Source organism: Poecilia reticulata, linkage group LG7 (genome assembly GCF_000633615.1).
Source record: "Poecilia reticulata strain Guanapo linkage group LG7, Guppy_female_1.0+MT, whole genome shotgun sequence".
Classification (NCBI taxonomy): Eukaryota; Metazoa; Chordata; class Actinopteri; order Cyprinodontiformes; family Poeciliidae; genus Poecilia; species Poecilia reticulata.
The window spans coordinates 22,182,095-22,206,029 of NC_024337.1; the positions used below are offsets into that span (position 1 = coordinate 22,182,095).

Below are 23,935 nucleotides of genomic sequence, written 5' to 3' on the forward strand. Positions count from 1 at the left end.
ACTATGTGTGTGTATATATATATATATATATATATATATTTAGAACAATAAATGAAATGTTTACATGTTCTCTTACTAAAATAAATGAACCACATCAAATTATTTGACAAGACCGTTACTTTCACATTTTCAAATGAAATAGCCTGCAGAACAAAAAGTGAACATTAAATAATAAACCTTTAACGCAGTGTGTACATCATTGTAATAATTATTTTAAAATGTGATTACAAACGTAACTTGTCAAAAGGTGAAAAAGCTCATAAATCTACAATTCAAGCAACGAATGTTTGATTGTCAACATCTGAGACCTCAAACATGTTTTTGACTACATGTTTGAATATTGTACCACACAGAAAGAAGACACCAAAAGAAAGGACTGCCAATTAACACAAATACATTCAAAAGTTGTGTTTTTTTCGTTTGGATCCACTCACCAGCAGAATTTCAATACAACCCAGTATATACATGGCCCCAGCAAAGGTGGTTCCCAGGTAGAAACAAATCCCCACAGCTCCACCGAACTCTGGCCCCAGGGAGCGAGAGATCATGTAATACGACCCACCGGCTGTGGGTCAAAACATACACTGGATTCAGGGTTCTGATCTGTCACACTCATTAAGACAATCTTTTGCAGGGGTATTCATACCCTTGTTTGAATAAGTATTTCTCATTAGTCGTAGTACTACCCCAAACTTGAATATACGTTATTGGGATTTCATCTTCAAGACACCACACAAGTACCTTTCACCTGCACATTTTCTATAGACTTTGATAATTTTCCCGATAAGCTTCCTTGTCCCTGCTGAAGAAAAATCCCCACAGCATGACGCTGTCACCACTATGTTTTATGGTAGGGACGGTGTGTTTGGGTTTGTGTGCAGTGTCAGATACAGCGGTTCCAGACAGGTAAAAAAGTAAAATTTTATTCTCATCTGACCAAAGCACATTATTGCACGTGTCTTTTGTTTCTTGGGTTCCTAAACACTCTTCTTCCCTATAGTTGCAGTTGTGTCAAACTTGTTTAATTTCTGAAAGATGGACTGAATCTCAAACAGATGTTCAAAGCTTGGGACACTGTTTTATAACCTAATCTGTGGGATGTGTTCTTTTAGGTGTTCTTGATGTTGTTAGTTCAATAATGTTCTTTGAAAATGCCCATATCCGAACAACTGGGTTTATACTAAAGTCAAATTACACACAAGGAGTTATGGTCTACTTTGCAGATAACATCCCTGAAGTTTAAGGTTGTAATGTGACATAATGTAGAAAAGCTTAAGGGACATGAATACTTTGTGAGGAGGAAGAGAAGGAAGACCCTTACCTGGTACGACTCCATTTGTTGCTATGGCACTCATAGAGATGGCTGTGAGCATGGTCTGGAAACAGCAACAGACAACAAGGAAGAACATCAAGTCAAACAGCAGACTGTCTTATTTGGTTATCGAATGGTTCAGTGGATAAATAATATCTCTGATTTGTCTCATCTGATTATCACATACATCTTTTAATTTAGTTTTACTCTTTATATTGAAGGTTTAGCACTTTGTTGAATCAATCTTCACATAATGACCTCTAAGCAGCACATATGGACACTTTGCTTTGATTTCTTCTTTTTTTTATTTGAGTAATTTTGATAGCTAAAGCCCATCAAACCAGATGTCAGGATTCAAGTTCAACATCTGTACATTAAACTAAGAATGAATATGCCAGACAAGGACATCTGAAGATTGCACTATCAGAAAAAAAACAAAACATATATTTTTATGGACAGAAATGTATTTCCTCAAGTGTAATTAGTTTTTCTTTAAAAGAACATCTCCATCATATAACAGATGAACCATAGAATGAACATTTGAATTTTAACGCACCGTAGAGCAACACATGAAGACAATTATGAACGAGCCGAAGACTCCGCCAATCCCAACCATCCATGTCATCCGCAGGAAGAGGATCACTCCAAAAATATTCTGGATGCACGGCAAGTAGACTCCCATCAGAGTGCCGAGCTGGGGGGCCTGGAAAGCACAAATCGCAATGACAAATGGGAAAGTAAAGGGTTAAGTGCTTTCTCATTATACACATTGTAACATTTGTTGTTCTGGCCTCATACAATATGATTCTACCAAATGTGGACCATTTAATTCTGACTTTCTGTTTGCATGAAAGTACTTATTTTAACTGCTCGTTTTAAAGTCTGGATGTGCACTATCAGCTATATTCAGCAACTACTAGTTTTTCATATGAAGACTTTGAATGAGGAAACACTGACAGATATTCTATGCGTGTTTGATGCTAGAAATCTGAATACGCACAGAATTTGTGTCACAGATACTATATTTTCTAAACTGTACAATTATGGTCATAACAATGCTAATGTATGAATCATTTTACAAAATGTCAAAGAGAAGCTAAATAAAGTAAACATTTTCTATTGACATAAATATTGCTGCAGCGTTCTACCTTTGCAGGTTTTTTAGACGGCCGGGCCCCCTCCTCGTTATTCTCAGCCTCTTCGTGCTCCTTGCTGCCAGTTGGCAGGTTGGAGTAGTTGGCCAGAGAGCTGAGCAGAGAGGAGACCATGGGACTGGTATCAATCTCCTCCTAGAGCACAAAGTGACACCTGGGTGACAATATTCACTTTACATGAACAATCTGTGCTCATTTCTGAGAGCAGCCCCCACCTCAAACAGGGCCATGCTCTTGCCGTCATATTGCTGGCTCTTTTCCATATCAGAGGCTGCGCTGCTGTTGATGAAAGGACTGCTCTCTTTCGGGTGTCCATCGCCTGAAACACGAATAACATTAGCATGTGGGATGATTCTTCATTTAGTTTAGAAATACGTAGGATGTACATAGGATGTGAGCGGCGTTTTCACTGTTGTAGAAGTCCCACTAAAAGAGTTTTTATATGTTCTTCACCTGTCTAGAATATTCAGTCAGAAAAATTATTTATAAGCATCATGGTCTTTTCGTTTGGATCCACTCAAATGCTTAGGATTTGTTTCTAAGCGTTATTTATAAGCAATACAATCAGGTACTTAATAATTTGTTAAAAGTCTATATGGCATGGATGTAGCTTTAGCATAATTTGTCAAAGGGTGTCAGGTTAAAATAATAAATTTTCATGTGGACAAACTTTCAAACCTTGGAGAAAGTATTCCTGCAAGAGTCCCGAAGTAGAGTCAGACAACACGCCACCACATAATATTAAACACATCAGTGACAATGCTTTACACCAACTGTGTTGATTATATTTGATGAGACAAGAAATGCTGTTAATGTTTTAGAAAGTGCCACTTCAGTTAGTTGTTCCTTCCAAAGTGACTCAAGATTAAACTACGGGATAACATATAACATAATACTTTAAGAAAGCTTTGACTCAACACATTGTTAAGAAGGTTAAAACTGACTTAATGAAAAATAACTGTGAATCTCCAACAGTAAATTAATTGAGTTGATAAACATGCACAGAATTTACGTCAACTTGCTATTTCAGGCCCGTTGGTTTAAGAGCAGAAGGGATTTTAGAACAAGTAGTAGACTAGTTAGTGAAACCAGATCTTTGCTCTGATCGAGGAGATGTCTGTGACCAGAATCTCATCGAAACCATACAGAAGTAATTATTCATGACCTCGCTGAACTCCTCCCTCATCCGAGTTTTTGCCTGTGTGACCGCCAGAGCCACATTCATTGAGTCTTTATCATAGAGAATACTGTTCAAAAGGCAAAACAGGGACACAAGCAAAGAGTACCTAATAAAATGGCCAGTGACAAAAACCCCCACAAATAAGACATTCCACCTCATTATTCAGTGCAATGGTATTTTATTCATAAAAGCCATTTGACATTTTGTAGTTGAGTAACATCTGGCCGCTCACAGCAGCGTAGCCAAGTCACCTCTTGAATTCCCAAAGCTGTAGCAGTATTACACACTAATCTCTAAAGTAAAGAGGAAAGACAAATGCCAGCCAAACTGCTCTGACGCAGGTGGTAATCCTGTAAACCACGGATGGTTCTACAAAACACACATAGCCCGTCAAACATATTTTTTATTTTGAAAAACTTTTTTTTACCTCTAGTAGCATTTCTAGCATTTTGATCGGCAAAAGAATAATTCTCGAAAGTGTGAAAAAATACATGACGATAGATGCTTTTCCCTTTGTAACAAGATCCACAATGGGTTTTATTTTGAGCAAGTGTGCTGTAATCCCGCAGAACACTGCTCTGCTTTCTAAATCTGCATTTTAACCTCACCCCTGCTCTTAGCTTTGAATAAAATCTGCTTTCGAAAGAATCAACTTAACAATGCTTTATTAAATGCCTGCGTGCTTGTTTGAGCCGAAACATCAATGAGAGGGTGGGATAAAAACGTCCAGTCTCTGATCTCATCACCATATGACTTGTTTTCTGTATGTCAGGAAGTGAGAAGGTCCAGCTCATCTGTGCTGCCTCATTTAGTTATCATGAAATGACGAGTGACCAGTTTTAGATGAAAGACATTTATTTGTCATGCATTACTCAAAATGTTTATATTCATAAAGTGAAGGCTTTTGTCACTCACTACATTATATTATCTTTATTATTTATAATTGTATTTTTCTGACAATGCAAATGCTTCCTATTACAGACCACTACACACTGTCAAATTAAGTCCTTCTAACTGCATGATGAAAAATGTAAAGCTTCAGATTTATTTCTATAAAGATGCTAAAATGAACGAACAGACCTATTCCCATCAGCGTCTTAATCCTAAAAGGTTGGCTGCCTGTGCGCATGAGAGTGGGAGAGAAAAGTAAATCTGATGGGACTTTATAGATCCCTCTTTTATCCCATAACTGTCTTTCAAGCATTATTCTTCAAAATCATTATTTTTGTCCAGTACTGTGGGTGATTTGTTCCGTATCCACAAGTCTCAAAATGTATTAAAAAAAAGGGTCAACTCAATATTTCCTGTAAAAAATCTTGTTCAAAAACAGAAAATTCCCAAAAGTTAAAAACTCATCCAAGGAACCCATGAGCTAAATGAATAAGTGACAAACTTTAAGTGTTTGTTCAGATTTTATAACAAAGTCTGAACTACAACACATAGAAGTTATGAGTAATTGTTGGATATCAAGTAATTATCCCTCTCCTTTGAGGGGATAAATGAATCCTCTGGGCTGCATGGTGCTGCACTTGGTAGCACAGCTGCTTTGCAGCAAGAAAGTCCTGACTTTGAGTCCAGGCCTGCAGTCTTTCTGCCTGGAGATTAGATGTTTTCTCCATGCCTGCGTGGGTTCTCCCCTGATAGACTCTGACTTATCTTAAGTTCACAATTGCCATCGCTTACAAATAATCTAATTAACCTTTAATGAGGTTCAGCTGCAACAGTGATTTGTTCATTTGCACCAGTTGTCTAAAGCCAGAGTTTACAGATGTAAATGATTAAAATGGTCTAAGTCATGGGTAGGCAATCCTGGTCCTGGAGGGCCGGTGGCCTGCAACTCTTAGATGTCTCCCTGGTCCAACGCGCTTGAATCCTACAGCTGAATCTCCTCCTAAGTGCAGTCAGGTTCTCCAGAGTGCTGCTAACGACCTCATTATTTGACTCAGGTGTGTTGAAGTTGAGACACATCTAAAAGTTGCAGGAGACCGTCCCTCGAGGTCTGGAGTCACCCACCCCTGGTCTAAGTGAACAAAGGTATCATTCAGAAGAGAAGCACAAAAAAAATCATCATGGGAAAGTGAAGGCAATCACGAAAAGTTGAAGAAAATATGGAACTTCTTTATTTATTTTTACATGCTGCTTTAGTAGAGAAGCTTCTGTGTGTACATTCATGTAAAAACTCCACCGAACTGGGATTCCTCGATTTTTGAGACCACCTCTTATTTGAGAGGGAAGCGACACTTCATCCTCCTCCATCGAACCTCATAAGTGTATTTGTGCTCCTTTAATGGAAAACTATATAATACCTCTGGATGTTGTGTTTCCTACTCCTGAGAACAAAACGTTGTTAAAAACAAGATTCTTATAAAATATACCCAGACATCATATTTGGATGAAGGATTTGTGGCATTTGTTGTTTGTCTGAAAGCCACAACCTTTAGAAATCCTCTAATGCAGAAAATACCAGCTTTCCCTTTAGCGACTAATGGGAAGAACCCCAATAATGTGAAATACAGCTCAGAGTCCCTTTGTGCAGCACGTTTACAAGCATTTCATTACTGCAAAAGCTTTGAGGAGCCAAACTCAAACAAACGATGATAATTTGTGCAGTTTACAATAATGGTAAAAGAAAAGCAAAGAATGTCATAGTTTGGTATTAAGTTGGACCCAATAGCAGACAGAATCTGAGGTAGAAGGTGAAATGAAAGTCCTCTTACAACTAATATATAAAACTTACAAAGTGGCACGAAGGGAACTGTGAAGTCAGCCCTGATAAGAGACAGGTGGCTGATTGGAAACAGGTCTGCACTTGTGTGGGAAGGCGTAACAGGCTGAGGAAGGGAGACTATTAAACATGAGGGAAGCTGCAGAGGACATTCACAAACTATAAACCCAAAGAAAATAGATTCCAGGGAAACTAAATTCAAACACACAAAGAACAAAATGCAGGAATAAACAAAGAAATTAACTAATACGGAAGCACCTCTAAGCTGACATAAATGAACTCCAATAAAATAAAATTACGGTGAAATATTTGGGTTTCTTTGCATTAAAAGTAGCTTTACTTAACTGTAGGCCTGATCTGTAGTCTTGCTTTATTGCAATGTTTATTGCTCACTTTTGCCCTGAAATGCTAGAAAGACTTGACTCCCTGCAGACGTCTATCCCTGCTTTAAAAGGAAGTCATCCAGTCTATCACCTGAGGCCATACAAAATCATCTCCATCTGTCCTAGGATTTTAGCTTGAATTCATAACTGACTCATAAAATAACCTAAAGCTTGCTGAGCACTCATGGAAGTTTTTTTTTTTTTTTTCCAGAAGTTGCATCCTGGAGAAACACAGAAGTCTCCACATTCAAAATATCATGTAATGAAATAAAAAAGGAATATTTTTTACCTTTAATTAAACAATTGAAAAAAAATTCAACAAAGGCGTTAAAAATATTAAAGAATAACTCATGTTGTAAAGCAAATTCAAAAGAACTATTTCAAATATGATCAAATAAGGAAAGAAAGATGAATTTCACAACATACAAGTAAAACAGGATTAAATAAAAGACGTTAAAGAGCATAGCATGTCATCCATTCTGGGTCCATGACCTTCAATGCAGTATTGGGATCCTGTCGTCTGATCACCTTAGACAAGGCCCCCACATCTTGACAGACTGGTCTCCACTACGCTGTGTGTTCAGCCCCCCGGGGCTCCCATTCAGTCCTGCAACACCATCATAATGTCTTTCAATGACACCCCACTGCAGACTCAATGTTGGGAATGGTCTGACCCGCAGCTACAACTCTGCAGAGTTGATTTAAAAAAAGGCCCAGCAGAAACATATTTTGACTCTTCATAATAATGAAAAAAGAAACTACGTCTCTCAAAAGCAGCTGGCGACATACTGCCAAAGTTACATTGAAAGCAGCCGCACAGCAGCCAAGATGTTGGGTATGACAAACAAAAGCTTTCATTATGTCGAGGATTTCTCTTACACAGCAAACAGATGGAAAAAGGTACTCTGGTCAGACAAAACTCACCCAAAAAACTTCCTAGCCTATATACTGGACACTGTGTGACTGAAAACTCACATTTGATGAAACCCAATCCCAATAGTTAAACATGGTCGTGGCAGCATCAGGCTGTTGGAATCTTTTCCAAAGCAGGAACAGGCAAGTTGGTCAGAGTTGATGAGAAGATAGATGGAGGTGAATACAGGTCATTCTTGTAAGTTATAACATGTGAATGTTGAAAGGGGGTGAAAAAGTTCAAAGCCTTTTCACATTTAAAGTGGCATTCACCCAGTAAAATTAAGCTGAATTAAACAAATAGTTTTTTTACATTTTTAAAAAGTGCAACAATTTTTCGGTCAAATGTCAAACACCCTTGAACTATAAAAGTTTTAAACTGTGACTTGTGTTCAAGTCGCAAGCAATTATTCTCCACCTCATGAACTTGAAACAAAATTCAGCTGCACTAGTATGAATTTCATGGTATTTTACACATGTATGCCTCTTATTTACAACCAAGATTTGCAATGAAGTAATGAACAACTAAAATATCAATGTACAAAAACATCAATCAAAAAGATGTGGAGAAATATGAGGAGAACCACCCCCCCGCAAATTTCTCCAAAAATTATTAAAAAAAAGACAAGACAAAAACATGTCAGCAAGGCTACTCGGCACCTAAAGAGTTTCCAAAAGGTCCTGGTTGTGTTCTGCAACAATCTCTTGTATGTGACACATAGTAAGACTGAAGGGAATCTTCTCAAATCACTCCCAGGCCGCCAAAAATGTGCTAAAGATCAACAGTGAACATGGAGACTCAACCCAGAAGTATTGTGCCCTGATGAACCTGAGTCACCACAGGCCAGTCACCGTGACCACTGCTTCAGGTTCAAGTCACCCAAAACGCAACACCTGCAGGTCATCCGTTAGAATTATGTAAAACTTTCAACTGCCTCAACAGGACATCCTCAACCTACATCTGCCATTTAAAATCTTATGTGAAGGATGAAGACAGAGACCTGTTCTTCAATGAAACATGCAAGCCCGGCTAAAACCTCCCAGTGTTTTATGGTCTGATGAAATCAAATACAAAGTAAACAAACACCACCAGTTTGTTTACTGGTGGTGTGCAAAAAAGTAATGGAACGCTAAAGAAATATGGTGGTGGCAGCTTCATGCACTGGAGTAACTTTTCTTGACCTCTTGGATAGTTAGCTTGAAATAGAGGCCAAATAAAACAATAAAATATGTTTCAAGATACAAACACTTGGAAAATAACCTTTGTATCTCAATCAAAAGATTGTTTCAATGTACATTTTGAAAGTTAATACCCAGTTTGACCACCAGGTGATTGAGCAGCTGAGCAGGAAATAGGTGGCTATTTCCCTCAGCCTCCCCCCTATCTCATTCTTACTTCCCCCAATTTAAAATGTGACAGAGCAAACCAAATAAATAAATAAATAAATAAGATTGCTTCCCGCAGTCTGATAAATTGACAAAAGCATTTTCAGTGTGATTCTTTTTTAAGCACAAAATGTTTTGCTTTCCTAGTTTACAACACAATCAGGCATCTATAGCAAATGATATGTGTCAAATTAAAAAGACACAGCAATATTGTCCAGTGATCTTATACGGTGTCCTGTTTTAACATTCCTAAAAAAATTAACAGGAGTGAGTAAACTTTTCAATATCAACTTTTCCTGTTTTCTAAATACAAGCACTAAGTTTGCACATATGACTACATCTAGTGCCAAGGTAAAAAAGTATTTGCAACATTAAGCATTTTTTTTTATTGACAAACAGCTCATACTTTTCCCAGTGACAGGAAAAGTAATGTTTTTGGTATTAAGCAGTACCATATTGTACTGAATAAAAAAAAGTCCCATCTGAGATACATATTAGAACACAATCTTGAGTTTTTACAGTCAAATTCAACAATTTTATACTTTTGCATTCTAAAACCCCGCTACCATTAACTCTGTCTAGTACTTTCTTTAGGTGTGCTGTTCATGTATGAAAATGGTAAGAAGAGATCAGCTGATAAAGAGGATTTTTGCTGCAGAAGATGAAATGTTTGTACTGATGCCATGGCCGCTGTTCGGCCACATCATGCAGACGAAAGGCAGTCCAGGGTGGAGATTTGTACCCTTGATGTGACATGGTTATTAAAAAATGGACAGTTCATACCAGCTTTTTAAAGCTTAATAGGACACAGGCTCAGCGGGATTATCCAGCAGCTGCTGGAGTCCGTAGAGGAACGCTGAAATGAACTTCTTCACGTGAGAGAAAAGCACCAATCAGCTTCGCGAAACATTCATTTTCACCTCGCCCGCTGTAACCAGGAATTAAGGCTAATTCCATAAAGTGATTAATTTAATTTCATTTCATCATCTCACTCACTCTTCTGCTGCCTGTTTGTGCTTGTCAGCCTCTCGGGGGTAAAACGGGCACAAAGCTGTTTGTTAGATTTCAGAAAAACAGAACCAAGAAAAGGAAAGAATCATAAAAATTACAACTTCCACAAATGAAGCTCTGAATTATGATTTTAGGTATCCATTACACAGCTTTGGTCAACAATGAAATAGTAGAGTTTTATGTCCCATCATTGAGAGTTAACTGTTTGTATAAATGTACTGCACTCATATTATTTCTTGCAGAATGTAGACATGAAAAAAGAGTACTTTTTGAACATAGAATAACATGCAATATTATTTTTGTTGGTATTTATTGTGATAGAACATCAAATAGTGAATATATGTTAAGTGACACTGAGAATGCATGGTTTTCAAACTTTGATGTCCCTAAATAAAACTAAGTGCAACCAATCTGTATCAGAAGTTACAAATGTAATAAATCGAGCCCACTTGTGTGCAGTTTAATTTCAATATTAAGCCATCATATTAGCAAAAATATCTGAGGGCCTCAGAGGTTTGTTAGATTTGTGAACAAACAACATCATAACAACCAAGGGACAGATCAAGCAGGTAAAGAAAAAGTCACAGAGATATTTAAAGTCATCATAACAAACAGAAAGACGACAACAGCAGACCCACACAAACATGGTTTTCCATCTACACCTATGAGCTGAGTAATTGGAATGAAAGGTGTTTCTGAATACGAATAAAAAACACGCTTTTCAGATGTTATTTTAAAAAAAAATTAAATGTTGTTTCGCTTCACAATTAGGCAATTCTCATAAATACAATAGTTTTCGTTTGCACATTATGATGTTGAACCCATAGTTATCCAAATGCCTGGCAAATTTAGATAATATAGTGACAGTTAATCTCATATTTATAGCAAATATGATGCAAATCTGTAACCTTTTGACCTACGAATGATTTTTAGAGTAAAATTTATTTATAGCGTAGTCACTAAATCGGCTTTAGAAAGAATTCTGTGTCCCATGACATAAAACATCATTTGGGAAATCATTGTCTACTTTTAAGGCTCTAAATCAGTGGGATACACTTCCAACTGACTTACAACCAACAAAGCCTTGGATGTTTCTAGACTGATGCGTGAGTCAAGGTGCATGTGTGGAGTCTTTTAGGATAAAGAAATTATTGTATTGAAAATTGGTTTTAGATATTTTATGTGATTTTGACAATGCCACCGTTTGTTTGTAAACTTTTAGAGAACAAATCATTTTCTGCTCCAGTTATATATTTTTTGTATATATAAATATTATCTGTAAATAGCTGAAGTTTGCAAATACCAAAGACAGTGCTTAAAACTGTTTATTTTATTGATTCAAACACCAAATGCACCTCACCCTGCCAAGCTAACATTCACAGTCTTTTCTATCGCTGCTCATTAGTGCTACAGCCAATCAGAGCAAAGAAAAAATAATGATGATCCTGGATTGGTTAATTGGCAAACAGACATGTCAAGTAGCATTGATCACAGGTATTTCAGCTTTGTAAGCGGCATTTTCTTTGACTATTTTAGATATGCTCAACAAAAAGAAAATCTGCAAACAGGTAAATGTGTGAATACTGGCTTGTGGATAGGCAGGGTAAATTTGACTTTAAATTATACAACTATACTAGTCTTTTTCAAGGATCTGATGATGATACAGCAGAAAACTTCAATAATTTTTTAAAACATAAAACCTGAATGTGTGAGTTAAAATTTTTAATCGTGTTTCTTTAACACAAAGGCTGAAATATATCCACACATCCCCACTAAAATTAGTTTCTTTGCAAGTTGCACTTCTACCTCGTTTGTGTTTTCATAAATAAGCAAATATGATAATTCTGGATGGATATTTGACCTCTGTTCTTGGCAGGACTCATTTAAATATATAAGGTTTGGCCCTTTGCTTAAAACTTTGACCCAATGTGGAAATGGTTAATTTTTAAAAACACAGTCAAATATAGAGTCTGACCAAAACATAATTTTAATAGACGGCATCAAATGAAAGTTAACGTGATAGCTGAGTTCAGGCTGAATGAAGTTTTGCATTCAGGACAGCGACACAAACAAAACACACTGGTTCCTGACTGTAACGCAGAAACAAAGAACGATGCTTGGGCTGCGCAAATGTGTCAGGTGGACAATCTTCATTAATGTATGGGCAAACAGACAGATTGATTCAGATTCAAACACCACTGGATGATCTGACGACATCTGGCAAGCCGATTAAATCCATCTCAGTGAGGGCAGATGTATCAGACTAAGTTCAGCAGAACAGGCCAACATTTGCTTCTTCGCCCTGACACATTTAACAAAAATATGGCCAACAGTGTTGTTAAAGCTAACCAATTAACAGATTATTTCTCACTGTATAGAAACTGAAGTTTAATCCTGCTCATAAATTCCATTGAAGTTTAACTTTGACCTTTAATGTGGATTAAACAGATGAGATGTTGCATGTTTGATGGATAAAACTGGACATGAGGAAATTCATTTATTAATCTGCAACAGATTGTTTTGTTTGCACTTCCTTTTTTGTATGAAGCAAAATTCATCCACGGTCTATATTTACTGGAGAAGCATTAGGTTTAAAAGATTTTTTATAATTTATATTGTGTACATTATGCCTTCTAAATTTGAAAAAGTGCCCTAGTTTTAAGTATTAGGCCATTTATTTTTCATATGTCTCCATATTTCCCTGTGAAGTTGACCTGTCCACAACGTACCCTGATTTTATTTCTTTTTCAAGCAATTTGTTTAGTTTAGTTGATTAGACTTGATTATTTTTCTGTATTGAAATTTTCTGTATTTGAATTTAATTTAACCTACTTGTTTTGTTTTCTAAATTAGTTTAATTACTTTTCATCTTTTTTGACTTAATAAAATTACCTTTTCATTTCATTCATTATTTATAGTGTTAAGTTTTTTTTTATTTAGTTATATTTACTGATTTGATTTAATCACATTTATTTAATTTTCATTTGAATTAAAGTATATTTATATTTAACTGACATATTTATTTATTTATTTTTACAAACAAAAATTAAGTAGCTTGTTTTGTTTACTAAAATTGACTTTAATTACTGCTATAGTAATTATGTTAAGTATTTTATAATCCAGTAATTTCCAGCTGTGTCTGCTGCTGCATCAAGTTAGGAGTTCTAGCCACTTTCATGGAAATATGAACCAAGATGATCACTGTTTCATTTCTAACACTTTCTTTAATTCTTTAATTAGCCAGTAAAAAAAAGCTCCCCCATAGAGCTAAGGATCACCTTTCCACCAAGTTTTATTTATTCTGTTCTTGTTTTATTTTTATCTATGTGTGATCTTGGATTCAGCAACGTGTGTTCTTGCTGGGTCCACATCACAAACTTCATAAAATAAAATCAGAGTACGACAGACATTGAAAAAAAAAGACATCACAAAAAAGCCGTTCACAGAAATAAAAATAAACAACAGTACAGATTCAGAAAACGATGAGTTAATCTCATTAGAAAAAATCTTTTCAAGTTCACAATCACCATCTCATTTTGACTTTAAGTCTAACAGTGAGACAAGATTACACTGTTTACTCTCTTATCGTTTGCCTGTAGAGGGCAAACAAGTGTGTATCATCAGTGTGTCATCTCATCACTGGTTTGGTTTCATCCTATATTTACACAATACTGGGACACCTGTCGTAACTTGAAGTGAAGCTGGGTTTAAATATTAATTTATTGGCATGGGAGGATTACGGTAAAGTTCCTGCAGCTTTAAGAGAGAGTGGAAAATATAGAATAAAAAATATATCCAAAGATCCATAAAGAGAGATAGAAAAATTATGTTTTCTAGAGTAAAAAAAATATTTACAACACGTCAGTGTTAGACAAAGTAGTCACAGCTGCATCACTGTGACTTAAACTGCTCTCAGTAACTTACTCTGTAGTTCTGATATGGAACATTAAATTAAGTTTCAGCAAAATAGTCAATGGACTATTTTATTATTGCACATTTCTAGTCATACTGACCACTCAAAAAACTTTACACTAGAAAATATTCACCCATTTGCACAGGCAAACACATTTATACATGGATAAGATTGGCTAAGTGCCCAGGAGCATATTGTCATGAGACAGGAAGAAGCTGGAATTGAACCTGATTGCAAGATGTTCTACCACTGAGTTACAGTATATTTCCATTGGTTCCCACGGCATACTGTTAGGTCATTGTTAAATCATGTTTAGTTCCCTGTCTGTCATTTCTGTTTCCTTTCAAAAGTCTTGAGAAGTCAATTGTAGGCTATATAATGGTTGACAAAACAACCACACATAAAAAGGGGAGCAACACGCAGGAACTCCCAAACCAAGGTTACAAGAACAAAATGAAAGCAAAGTACCAATGATGTGTATGCAGCAGGAAAAAGACTGGTGCCTTTAAAGCTACATATATGTACTGTAATGCGGACTGAGTCTTCATTGAAGTGACATTTAAATCAATGTTTGTCTCCACTCATCTAAAATTTATCCCAAAAAATGTTTGCTGCTCTTTTTTTTATTATTGTTTTTCACACCTAAAGGAAGAAGAAAAGTCCAACTCTTGCCTGCATGTTCTATATATCTGAATCTTGTCCAAATAATCCACAACTGTCACACAGAAGCAACTCTTTAAGCTCAAACTGATTCTCCCACAACACGGCTCAGTGACACATGTTCGTCTTACATCAGTCCATGACATGTTTCGTCACTCACCCTGGCTGATGGGTCCCCCTTCTCCCTCTTCACAGTCAGTCATGTTGTTCTCCATCTCCTCTCCTCAGCAGGCTGGGGAAAAAAACTCTCAGCAGGTTGGAGCCAAAGATGAGACTTCTGCGTCCCTCCACGTATTTCTTTCCTTACTTTACAGATTTGTTTCTTTTTAATTGAAAGCTGTGCACATTTTAAAGCTGTATCTTTGTGTGTGCGTTTTTTTTTTTTTTAATTCATTTATTTTTTGAATGTGCCTGATTTTCTCTGTCTCTCATCAGGAGGAGTCCAGAGAGACTGAGAGCCGCTGCAGGGGAGAGTGGATGCTGGTGCACGATGCCACTCACATGCACGCTCTTAGCCTCTGCGCGCCACTCACCTCCCAGTCAGTTTAAGCCTGGTGTCTACATTCATCGTGTATTCAGGAGGTTTTTAACCCGCCCGCCCCCATCTCTTCCTCTCCATCACGATCATCTCATCATGAGAGATAGACGGAGAGGGATTGAGAGGCAGAGAGGATATGTGTCAGATCTCGGAGCGCTGCCTCCTCAGATTAAGCATCTCTTTTGATGTGCTTTTCAGACGGAAGACCGTATTGCTTTTTGTCACTGTGTGTTCATCCCTCTCTCTTTTTCTATATTGCAACATTTCTCTATTATACTCATCTTCGTGGTCTTGGCCCATTATCTGTGAACTACCTGGAGGCTACACTTTGTAACTTGGTGAACTTAGCTCTCACTGATACCCCCTGCACTGGCTGAATTGTCTGGGAGTGCAAGCCGACTCCTGGAGTGCGTGGGAGCCACTTCCCCAAAGTTTCTTATTTATTTAATATTTAGTAGTGCTTTAAAGCATTATAAGTAAATTTAGAGTGCAGTACTGGGGAACTGAACAATCTAAAACTTAATTTATTTGATTTACAGGGATTATTTTTATCTACTTGAGGAGTTCATTTTATCCAGTGAAAATGCATTATTAGATAAATGCAATATTACATTGCCTAGCAGAATTAATGAATACGTATTTGCAATTTATCCAGCCTCATTTATCTCACTGACCTATGTTTACTGAGCTCAACTGATCCACACCACCTGCTTCACAATAAGGATGAAATGACCAAAACACTACTGGCATTTAATGGATGAAATGAAGGATTTTTTTTTTTTTTATAATCTGTGATTATTTGTTTGCTTGATGTTACATCACCATAAACTGCATGCATCTCTAGTCTGATGATCTCAGTTTGACAGCTGCTCATTTAACTAACAGAAACCAGCAACATTCCTCTCCTCCTGGGATCGACTACATCTAACTTTTCTCTGAATTAAACTTAGAGTAGACTCCAGATTTGGCATGACTGAGATTTCTCAATATGAGAAACAAAGCATTGCAAATATATTTTCATCCCTTGAGACTTTATCACATTTGATATATTACAGCCACAAATGTTTTATTTTTTGGGGGGATTTTTCTGTCATGTTTGATGGTTTATAAAACCTGGTAGATGGTAAAAATAGTTAAAAATACTTAAATAATAACTAACAACTTAGAATAAAGAACTCAAATTTCAACTTAGTTTTCTTGTATTAATTAAAAACAAAATAACCTACACAAAGGAAAATAACAAATGGTTTTCTAAATTTCTTACCCAACATATCTAAAAAGGTGTCTTTTAATTTGGCACCATTCCCTCTGACGTTTCCTCTATGAATATGTTTATCTTAGTAATACAGTCCGTGCAAAGGGATGAGAGGTTTGTTTGAGATCATTACTGAACAAACAGCATCACTGAGATCACGGAACAAAGGAGACAAGGGGGGAGGCAACTTTGGAGGAGCTGCAGAGATCTACAGCTCAGGTGAAAGAATATTTTCTCTTCTCATTAACTATCAATCATAAGCTCCAACATTCTGACCTGTAAGGAAGAAAGACAAGTAGCCATTAAAAAAAAAATAGCAAAACACAAAAGCAACACAAAAAGTAAAACAAGCTTCTGCCTAAAGCCACACAGCAAATATGCAGTCAAAACCTGATTATTATATTGACCATATTTTAGTTTGTTTACACTGGTATTTTAATTATTTCTCTTTGGTAATGAACTTAAAGTGTTTGAGGTTGGAAGAGCTACTTACCATCACCCTCATCTTTATCTACCTCCACAGAGGTACAATTAATTTTGATCTTAACTCTAAACCACGTAAAACACGACTTTTACTTTGAAAAAATTTGAGGGCTTTACTTTGAAAGGCTAACAGAATCACTTCCTGCAGATCAACCTGTAATAAAAATGAGACTTTTATTCTAAATAAACTTTAGTTTGAAAAGCTGGCAGCATTTTTATAATGTTGTCAGCAATGAAATACTGAAAATCTTTTCTGAAGTATTTCTAAAACTTTTATTTGTAAGTCTAAATGATTTCCCTGTTTGCTTGTTTAGGCTCATTAGGGATTGTTGCTACTCTACCAAGGTAAGTAGGACTGAATCTTCCTTTGAAACTCAGCTGTGAGTTGAACGTTAGACTGAGCTTGTGGCACTGGGAGCACCACAAACATCAAACGTTCATGTTAATCTAACTCGCTGTTCTCCTGCCCTGTCAGTGAGAGTGGGTTGTTGGCTGCACTTTGATTGGCAGAAAGCCTGAGAGCCATCTTCATCTGGGCCAAGCGGCTTTAGGTCTTAACCCGCAGGCTCCTCCCTCCTCGCCTGCTGCTGCTGCTGCTGCTACACATGTGGCTCTGACTACCACAGCTCTCAAACTCAATCATCCTGGTTGCCGGTTTTACAAAAGCATGCAAGTGCATGCTGCTTCTCAATATTTTCCTTTTTAAGGTAGTGAAAAAGGAAAAAAAAAAAAAAAGCATACACTGGAATGCGCATGAGCACACCTACAGACACCCTGGAGTGAACTTCCTGGTTGCCTAATCCCACAGATTAAGGCCATGGAGTGCTGGGATAAAATCCGCATCTTCCTTTTCCTGATTGAGCTCAATTCTCAGTGCTTTCAGTCAACTCCTGTGGTTGCAACGCATAAAAAAAATTATACCTATTGTCTCACCAAATAATTATGGATCCTTATAATTGTGTTATAAGAAAGTTCGTTTGAGGATAAATAAAGCAAAACAAAAACAAAAAACAAAGCAAAACAAAAACTGATATCAAGACACGGACCAATAATAATTAAGCGTTAAATAACACAAAGACTGGAGATTATGAAGGTGCATAATAGTGATATCAGGATAGGTGTGATGATCATAATTAAAAACTTGAAGTAGGGTGGAGGAATTTATAAGCAACTAAGGGAATCTGCTGGCTGAGAATTGTTGAGTGAAATTAATCAAAACTATCCAAAGAAATACTTAAACCAAGCAAAATTATAAAAACAGATTCCATTCAAAACACAAAAATCCAAATATTATTTCAGTCTGTCCAGTGCTGTCATCTTAAGAAAGAGAGATTTTACTCAAAAATAAACACAGCATATAATTATCTTCTTAATCCTCCACATTGATAATAAAGAACTTAACATAACTCCTAAAGATTGGACACACAATAATCTTTAACTTTTTCACTTTTGTAAGATGCAACCAGAAACTTTGGTGTATTATTTGATGACTTTATATTACAGGACAAAAAAAAAACACACACACAAAGTAAGTAGTATGAGGTGGAAAGGAGTGGAAACATGGTCTCCAAAATGCTAAAAAGATATATGCATGGTGGGCTTTTCATGTGAAACCAATTCAATTAAAAAATGCTTTTAGGGAAAATTAAATGTTGTCATAACACACATTGAACAAGTATTTTCAAAGAGCTGTTGTCTATGGTGCTGCTGTGGGCAGGAAGGACCTCTGGTAGCAGTCAGTCTTGCAACAAATCTGAAGAAACCTCTGACTGAAGACTGTTACAACATGAGGATGGATACGATTTATAGAAAATGAAAAACTGCCAAATTTGTGGAAATTCAGTATGACTACTCTATTAAAAAAATGCATTATTTTAAAGCATGTCTTTATTGATGAACATTTATTATCGGATTCATTACAGAAGGTTCAGAGACTCAGATTTCAGGTTGGAAACTCCTAGTCTCTAATAATGTTATATATTAAAATGCCTGTTTGATGAAAACCTCTTTACTTTATATTTCAAATATCTTCCTGCAAAACCTCTTCAGGTTCATCAACTTCTTCCTAATCCACCACTACTTTATTTTAAACTTAAGTGACTATTGATGCTACTCAACAGTAGAGCATAACTTGTAGTGTACATGCAGGATCAATAGATGGGTTGCTGTTGGCCACGTCACTTGTTCAAACAGACAGAAGACAGGACGAGTCTAGAGCATGTAAGCTCGACCATCAAGATCCAAACCAGCAGCTGAATGAATGAGCGGCAACATGCCATTTGAGTTGCTAATACTCTGACAGTAATAGCTTCAGTGATACATTTGTTAATCGCTTATGTCTCTGTCCTCAAACGTACCTCATCAAACCAATGTCAACTCCTCCAAAAATATTACAGATTGATTTGCTGTCGTCAGCAAGTTATTTTTTTTCCCCCCAATCAAATTGGCTAAGCAGTTTAGCAGGGAAAAAAGTCAAATGGTGTAATCCCTTTTAGCGGTGAAATCCTCTCAGAATGATGACATGTTGTAGCTTGTCTGAGGGATCAGTGACTGGCTGGAGCTGAAAACACTGCCGGCACAGAAGGATAAGAGAATATGAAGAGATTTATGCACAGGCATTTAGAGACGCTCAACAAGTTGAAGGTTTTTAATGAAAGGAATTAAATTAATTCAACCTTGTTTATCAATGAATTTATTCCTCTTGGTTTAAGAAAGTGGTTTTCAGGCAAATTTTAAACCACAGAACCAAGAACTTTGAATTTAGGACATGTGACAAGAATCTCTCCAAGATTAATAAATAAGGTAAAAGGAGTGTCAGTTTTGGGGGAAAATCTGCTTTTGTTTATACTTTACTACATGTTGGGGAATTATGTATTCCCTTCTCAATAATAATAATAATAATAATAATAATAATAATAATAATAATAATAATAATAATAATAATAATAAAACCTTTATTGATATTAGCTAATTGCTGGTCAGATCTTTAGTATTTTGACATGGACTTTTTGGAGATGAGTTCCAAATATCTGAAGTTGGACAAACTTTATGCCATCACCATAATCTTTAGATTTCCCACGAGATTCAAGTTGCTACACTGAAATTTTTACTGCCCTGGTCTGGCCACCCTTACGAAAATTTTCTGGGGGCGGGCAGAAAACTTTCATCAATGTAGCCTTAGAACACATCCTACATTTAACTAAAATATTATAAATTACCAGATGTTTACAAAGCCTTTCCAGATTGTTTACAGGAATCCTAAAGTTTACATTTTATGTGGAAAAATGTAACCTTCTAACTTTCAAGAAAGTGATAAACCAAGAGAAATGTCTCCCCCCAAAAATGACACCTTGGACACACAGAAATAAGTTTGGAAATCCTAACAGAAAACAGAAATAAATTCCATCTTTTGTGTCACATGACCTCAGTCTCTCTCTCTTTTTTGACACGTCCAGTCTTGACAGAAAAGGCAAACAATATAGTGGGCCTGATTACCTGCCTGTCTTTTTGTCGAGGTGACGGGGTTCAGTGCTGTTGCACAAGTCACACCTGACTGACCGCTTCACCGCAGCCAAAAAGAAGATCCCAGTTACAGCCAATGACCGTCACCCCTCACTCGCCCACAAAGCCAAGGGACACAACCCCACCAGAACAATGATACCACCACCTGTCAAAAACACACGCAGAGGCCGCCTCACTCGGAGTGAATTGTGGGGCCCTGTGCAACCCATCCCTGGCAGAGACCCTGCCCCCACCTGGCTGCTGTCTCTTCAAGTAATAAAGTAAATGTGTCCATTACATCAACAAGTGGATCTTCCTCCAGCTTAATACGGAAAATGTACCAAAAGTTACATCTCTAAATTGGATTGAGTATTTCCCCTTCCTAAAAAAAAAAAGAGCAATGGTTTAAAAAGCTAGAGTAATTCCTCTGACACGCACCCAGGCCTTTATGATCTGCATGGGCATTTTTTACTGCAAGCCTGCTGGTTGGGATTCAGTTACACAGTGAAACACTCCTGCTGATTTGTCTAATAGCCAACAGATGGCGACACAGACTGGTCTGGTTATACTTACAGATCTTATAATATATATTTTTCTATTTGAGCCGTTTCTTTTCAGTGATTATTAAATGCAACTCACTGAGGTTTAGTCTAAAGTGTTGTAGTGGTATATAACATTCCCTACCTCCATTGTTATTTTGTATTATAAAATATTATTTTATTTTTCTGAATTCTTTAAAACTCTCGCTCCCTGCAGTTTCTGTTTTGAGAATTTCACTGTTCTGTAATGAAGACAGCCTGCTGGAATATAAATTTGAACATTCATCCGGGGGGACGTGGTGGTAATGGGCCTGGCGTGGCTGCAGTTGTAACATGAGTTACCACCGAAACTGTGAGAAACCAAGAGAGAAACCTTCTCATCTCTGTGTCCCGCTGTGTTATGACAAGTCTCAAAGATACTTTCTATGTGCCAGCAGGAAACCATTTTATTACATTGTGGGAAAAATAAAGTCACAGATAAAGATGTTACTATGTACAATAAAGCCTTCTTTCTGTTCTTTATTTCCTTGTCCTCTAATTTGCATCTTCTCAAAAGTACTCTAAAGTATATTTGCCAGTACTTGTTATGATCATGACAGAGATAAAACAGTATTGTATTATGTTAAGAGAAAGCACTATAAATGCAGTTTCGTTGCCTTAAAAAATAATTCACATGCCTAGAATTTCTTCACATTTTGCTACACCGGAAACACAAAATGTAACGGGATTACATTTTGTAATCATGACAAATCATGATTACAAAATGCCATGACAAATCATAATAAAAATGAATCAAACAAGTTTATTATGTTGGCCAATTAACCTAATTTTGGAACGTTTCACCATCATGACACTTTTCTTTATCCAGTCTAGATTATACAATTTCTATCAATTACCTACAGGGGCATGTATTTTTTTTTGTATGTTATTTTGTTTCGTGTATCAACCAATCACAGCTTCCAGAAAGGAATTTCTGTCATCTCCTTGCTCAGGGTAATTCTTAGCAGCTGCACTCTTAAAGGAGGACTCTATGAGAGGACTTTGAGGATCTTTCCATTTATCCTTCAGCTTATTTTAAATTTGGATAAGAACAACTAAATACTTGTGGTCCTACAGATAAAGCTGATTATACAAAGTACTGTTTAAGGGGAGGATGAATACAAATGCTTGGCACACTTTTCCTATGTTAACCTGTAAGAAATTTTGAAAGAACTTTGCTGTACATTAGGTGCTTCTTTGTGTCTGTCATATAAAATTAAGACATTGGTTTGTGATTTTAATGTGACTAAACACTACATTTATTATATATTTTTAGACATATTTCATTGTAAATATACAAGATAACTTATATAAATTAAAGTCTTTGTAAATCTTAATCTAAAAAGCTGAAGAAAGACTGGTGGTGTGTTTGAGGTCAGACTGATGAGATGATACAAGCTGCCACAAGGTTGCGCCATACACTCTGACATTAAACATAGGGTCATCCAGAACTAAGTGTACCTTAATAAAAATCATCATCTTTCTCCTGATAGCATATGCAGTCTTTGGACCCCCCAGTGTTTTTGTTTTTTGTGCATGAGGCTGTTGGCAGAGCATCAGTAAACTGGGATGTCTCTCCAGTGGGCTGCCGCAGAGAGGAGAAGGAACTCTCGCTGTACTAAGTTGAACCAGACTGCTGTGAGCAGCCTTGGAAGATGACACAGGGTGTGAATTATTAGATGACCATGATGATTCAGTCAGACATGAAATCTGTTCCAGATGAGTCTTCTCTCTTAGCAGAGAGTAGATCATTTAGCCAAGTATTGACAGCAGCGAAGCATCTTCTCAGACATGAAGGTTGGTGCGTTTGAAGAGGTTTTCCACACTCCTTACATGCCACCATTTTTATCTTTAACCAACTCAGACAGACACATAGGCATCTTATGATTATTGATTATTGGGAAGTGCTCATTCATTTTATTTTCAGTTTATTTTGGAGGGCTCTTTGGCGAGAATTTCTTTAAATATAATTAAAATTATATTCTTATGATGTTTAAAACAAATTGATGGATGAACATAATACGGTTTGTGTTATTTTAAATATCTGGCAGAATATGCTCTTAGACCTCCATATTAACAGATAAACATGATTTATGATGCAGACAGCACTCTGGATATTGAAAGTTTTCACAGACTGTCCTCTCCCTATAATATAAATTTGTACAAACTGCCTAAAATAACTTTGAAGATGAATACCTTCCATATAAATAACTCATGCACAAAGCCCTGCGTCTTCTTGGCTGTTCTTTCTTTCCCAGCAAAAGATTTATTATGATTTTACAATTGAAATGCAATGCACAGCTTGTACATAAATAAAATAATCAGTAAACAACAGAAAACACAGAAAAACATGCAACTTCCAATGAGGAGAAATAAAAGCATTTGAAAAAAAAATTGTTCTGTGTAATACTGTGAACTCGGTTAGCATACTCACTTCAATCCTTAGGATATTATATTGTGAAAACACTGCATTTAAATTGAAGCATGCAATGATTTCCTTAGCTGACACACTGTACTGAAACAAAAGCCAACAGCAGTGGAGGATATGCCATGACTAAAAATGGCAGCGTCTCAGTAACGTGTCGTGTTCCTTTGAGCATCAATTACAGATTGACGTCTCCTGCTGTTCACAAGAAGACTTATTGTCTGCTGAGGCTTTGCGTCCCGCTCTTCCAGTAGAGCCGCCTTCAGGTCGTTGAGGTTGTGGGGAACAGAGTTATGAGTCACTGCTTGGCGACTCAACTGATCCCAGAGAGTTTTTACGGGATTAAGGTCTGGAGAAAGTGCGGGCTAATCCAATCGAGGTGCCTCGGGCTCCTGGAGCCTTTCTAGTGATGCGAACTCAATGAGCTGGACAACTGATGAAATGAAGTCTATGTTGTGAATGCAGGGGAACAGTCACTGAACTAACATGATGTGTTCAAATGTTCATGGTATATATATA

At 36.8% G+C, this 23,935-nt stretch overlaps 1 protein-coding gene across 4 annotated transcripts in view; it reads right to left on the reverse strand.

Moving 5' to 3' along the window:
• The window catches only part of slc12a5b (solute carrier family 12 member 5b), a 29,690-nt gene extending 14,555 nt beyond the window's left edge, over window positions 1-15,135 (reverse strand). For 3 of the 4 annotated variants that reach the window (XM_008414022.2, XM_008414021.2, XM_008414020.2), the window contains exons 1-6: window positions 14,797-15,078; window positions 2,682-2,785; window positions 2,461-2,601; window positions 1,869-2,015; window positions 1,322-1,376; window positions 435-565 (exon numbers count right to left, since the gene is read on the reverse strand). In XM_008414022.2, the coding sequence (XP_008412244.1) occupies window positions 435-565; window positions 1,322-1,376; window positions 1,869-2,015; window positions 2,461-2,601; window positions 2,682-2,785; window positions 14,797-14,851 (633 nt within the window). In that variant the 5' untranslated portion in view covers window positions 14,852-15,078. Of the gene's footprint in view, window positions 1-434; window positions 566-1,321; window positions 1,377-1,868; window positions 2,016-2,460; window positions 2,602-2,681; window positions 2,786-14,796 lie in introns of all 4 variants that reach the window. The other variant, XM_008414023.2, reaches the window with a different exon arrangement.
• Between the last annotated feature and the right edge of the window lie 8,800 nt (window positions 15,136-23,935).